This window comes from Emiliania huxleyi (genome assembly GCF_000372725.1).
Source record: "Emiliania huxleyi CCMP1516 unplaced genomic scaffold EMIHUscaffold_389, whole genome shotgun sequence".
Classification (NCBI taxonomy): domain Eukaryota; phylum Haptophyta; order Isochrysidales; family Noelaerhabdaceae; genus Emiliania; species Emiliania huxleyi.
Window position 1 is genome coordinate 34,373 of NW_005199052.1, and position 3,636 is coordinate 38,008.

Sequence of the window (3,636 nt, forward strand, 5' to 3'; positions counted from 1 at the left end):
ACGCAATTCGCGCGTTCTCAGCCTTGAAGTCCGCGATACGTTCGGGAATGAAAGTCGCAGTGATCACGCTGAACCGCTGCAGCAGTGGCCCGATGCCCGCATCCTCGCCGAGCGGCGCCATGCTCTCAGGCACCTCACTCTGAATCTGAGCGTCGCGAGCAAACCTCGCGTCGGTCGGCGTGGCTGGCTCCTCCTCCATCGATATGCGCCGACCGCGATGATGCCGTTTCCTCACTGGTGGTGACTGAGACGAGGGCGGGCTCCCGCCCTCGCCTCCCGGTCGCTGACGGCGGACCGGGCCCCCCCCACCAAAGCCTGATTGCAGCAACTGAGCTGCATTGACCGCCTCGGGTGAGGGGAGCAGCCCCGCGCCGCGTCCCCGGCCGCCGGTGGCCCTCCTCACCCTCCTTTCTCCCCGCATTGCCCTCGTAGCACCGTACGCCAGACGGGCGGACCGTACTTCCCCAGCCGGTGGTTCTGGCACGGGCCTGTTGGTTGTAGCACTAAGTATTAGTAAACCCCGGAAAAAGTTGGAACCCTGGGCGGCAAGCGAAGGCGGCCATGATGAAACAGCGCTACAAGGACCCATCTGCACCATCGACTGCCACTCCCGAGATCGCAGAGGCTTGCGGCAGCCGGCGCGTCCGCTACCGCGTCACCGCGCACCAGCCGCCCGCGGCCGAGAGCATCGCCGGCTCGACGGCTGCGTCCGTGTTTGAGGCGGCACGGGCGGCGCTGCTGCCGGAGGGCTACCCCGGCTCGGTGCGGCCCGAGTACATTCGCTTCCAGGTGTACGACACGATTCAGGCCGCCTGCTCGTACCTGCGTGCCATCCTCTCAACCGGCGCAATCCTCAAGGCTTCGGGCGTCGGAGAGGCGGCGGCTTCGCCGATGGCGGCGGCGGTCGCATGGGTCCTCCGCGACGGCTTCGGCATGTGTGGATCGCTCCTCTTCGCCTCGCTCGTCGGCGTCGGCTTCGACGAGAACGTCAAGGAGTGGAGGCTGTTTGCTGACCTCATCAACGACGTCGGCCTCACTCTCAACATGCTCGCACCGATGGCGGGCGAGCGCTTCTTCCTCGTCGCCGCCCTCGGCTCCACCTGCACCTCGATCTGCGGCATGGTGGCCGGCGCCACGCGCGCCTCCATCACCGCCCACTTCGCGCTCAGTGGCAGCCAGAAAGCGCCGCTGCGAGGGAGCGCCGTTCACACCTTGAGGGTGCGCCGGTGTGAATAGGGAACCTGGCGGACGTGTCCGCCAAGGAGGGCGCGCAGGAGACGGCCGTGACGCTCGTCGGTCCCCTCGCCCTCGCCCCCTCCCCTCCTCCCCTCCTCCTCTCCCAGCCCTCCCTCCCTCCTCCCTCCCACACAGGCCTCCTGGTTGGCTCCTACCTCTTCGCGCCTCTGGTCGGCGAGTCTGCTCCGGCGGTGTGGACCGCATTCGCACTCCTCACCGCTCTGCACGTCTACGCCAACTGGCAGGGCGTCGGATGCCTCGCCCTCCTCTGGCTCAACCGCCACAGAGCCGTCCTCGCGTCGCGCGACTGGGCCGCCTCCGCCGCACCGCCCTCCGACGCACCGCCCGAGGCGCTCTCTCCCGCCGCCCTCTCGCGGCTCGAGCGGCCGTGGGGGCCCTTCCTCTCCAGCCTGCAGGGACCGCGGCTCGGCGCGCGGCTCCCTCACCTCTGCGCGAGCGCGGAGGACGTCTGCGCACTGCGCGACGCCTTTGCGGGCGAGAGGCGTCCCGGCGAGGGACATGTCCAGGACATGTCCAGGACACGTCCACTGCGCGTGTGCCGTAGGAGAGCGGTACTGGCTGAGGCTCGACCCGGCCGGCGGCGCAAAGAGGAAGTTTTCGACAGGAAACCAGGGGGAAGACAGCCTAGGTGAGTTCTACCATCAGCTCTTTAGACGGAAAATACGGAGGCGAGGCCGGATTCGGGGGAGACAGTTCCGCTCCTTGCCGACGAGAGGGGTGCAGATCGAGCAGTGAAGGGCGGGGGGGAGGCAGCGTGGCCGAAGTTTTCGAGCGCGCTCTTGGAGGCAGGGTGGGAGGCGGCGGCGCTGCGCAACCCGCCGCTTGGCTGGCGATTCACGTGTGAGTGAGAGCGAGAAGACTGCAACCCCGCCAGCGCGCTCCAGGCCATACGTTCGCCGTGAAACGCGAGGGGCGCGATTTGTGTGTTGCGCTGTGCGCGCGTCAAATTCATTCTTCGTATATTCTATAGCGAATAGAAAGCACCACCTTCCTCGCTACATCCTATACACACATGCTAACATGAGCGTGATCACAGTCCACGGCGCTACTCTCCGCGATTTTTACCAGCGAGTGTCTGCTCAAGAAAGGAGTAAGCGAGCGTCGACATGAAGGCGCGCTGCTTGTTGTTTGCCGCGCCGCCATGCCCTCCCTCGATGTTCTCATAGTAAAAGGTGGACGGCCCCTTGCCCAAGTCGAGCAGCTTGGACACAAGCTTGCGCGCGTGGCCGGGGTGCACGCGGTCGTCGCGCGTCGACGTGGTGACGAGGATGGGCGGGTAGGCGGTGGCCTCGTCCAGGTTGTGGTACGGCGAGTAGCGCTGCAGGAAGGACCAGTCGTCCGTGTCTGGGTCGCCGTACTCGCCCATCCAGCTCGCCCCTGCGAGGAGCTTGTGGAAGCGGCGCATGTCGAGCAGCGGCACCTGCAGCGAGGCTCAGGCGAGGCTCAGGCGAGGTGCGGCGGAGGCGCAGGCACGGCGAGCTGCATCTCGAGCGGCGGCACCTGGCACACGATGGCGCCGAAGAGCGTGCTCCCCGCCGTCGGCCGCGCGAGCATGTTGCCCGTGAGCAGTCCGCCGTTGGAGCCGCCCTGGCAGCCGAGCTTCGCTGGCGAGGTGACACCGCGCGAGATCAGGTCGCGTGCGACCGCCTGTTCACAGCTGCGGGCGTGAAGAGGCGCGGCTCGCAACCCGCGAGGTCGCGAGGTCGGGTCGCGCGAAGCCGCCTCGAAGTCCTCGTACGCCTTGCTGCGCTTCTCCTTGAGCGCGGCCTGGTGCCAGCGAGGGCCGTACTCGCCTCCGCCGCGGATGTTCGCCTGCACGTACGCATGTCCCTTCTCGAGCCACGCCGCGCCGATGCCGGCCGAGTACGAGGGCGTCAGGCTGATCTCGAAGCCGCCGTACCTGTCCAGCAGCAGGGCGCGTGGAGCCCGAGCGGCAAGAGGCGGCCCTCTAGGCCGCCGACACCCGTAGAGCAGCGTCGGCGTCGAGCCGTCGAGCGGCAGCCCCTCCTTGCTGACGAGGAAGTACGGCACCTGCTCGCCGCCACGCTCCATACCTCCCCATATCTCGCCACATCTCCCCATATCTGGCATCCGCTCGCCGCCCGGCGGGGGTAAAGAGGCGCCGCACGCAGCTGCTCGCCCCTCCCCACTACCCCTCTCCCCTCTCCAGCCGCCGGCGGCGGAGGGGCGCGCGCCGCCGTGCCGTCGGCCGACGCGGCGGTGAACTGCTGCGTCGTCACGCCTCCCGCGTCGTAAAAGGCAGGGAGCGCCTTGAGCGCCTCTGCTGCGTCGGGCGAGCTGGCGGCGGCGAGAGCGAGGGTCGTCGGCTGCGTGTACCTGTCGACAGCCCGTGGACTACTGAGACTCGTCGGAGTGCCG

The 3,636-nt window shown here is 68.0% G+C and overlaps 2 protein-coding genes across 2 annotated transcripts; one reads left to right on the top strand and one right to left on the bottom strand.

The window, feature by feature from the left end:
* Positions 1 to 538: 538 nt before the first annotated feature.
* EMIHUDRAFT_445068 (hypothetical protein) lies at positions 539 to 1,541 on the top strand (the record flags this gene model as incomplete). The annotated part of the gene is made up of 3 exons (XM_005771329.1): positions 539 to 1,171; positions 1,237 to 1,296; positions 1,372 to 1,541. Coding segments are annotated over exons 1-3 (840 nt in total), but the record flags the coding sequence as incomplete, so codon positions are not given.
* Positions 1,542 to 2,206: 665 nt separating this feature from the next.
* Positions 2,207 to 3,309, bottom strand: EMIHUDRAFT_458855 (hypothetical protein; the record flags this gene model as incomplete). Its single annotated transcript, XM_005771330.1, has 4 exons — positions 2,207 to 2,677; positions 2,758 to 2,904; positions 2,980 to 3,157; positions 3,221 to 3,309. The coding sequence occupies 4 exons, from the start codon at positions 3,307 to 3,309 to the stop codon at positions 2,303 to 2,305; spliced, it is 789 nt and encodes a 262-aa protein (XP_005771387.1). The 3' UTR covers positions 2,207 to 2,302.
* Between the last annotated feature and the right edge of the window lie 327 nt (positions 3,310 to 3,636).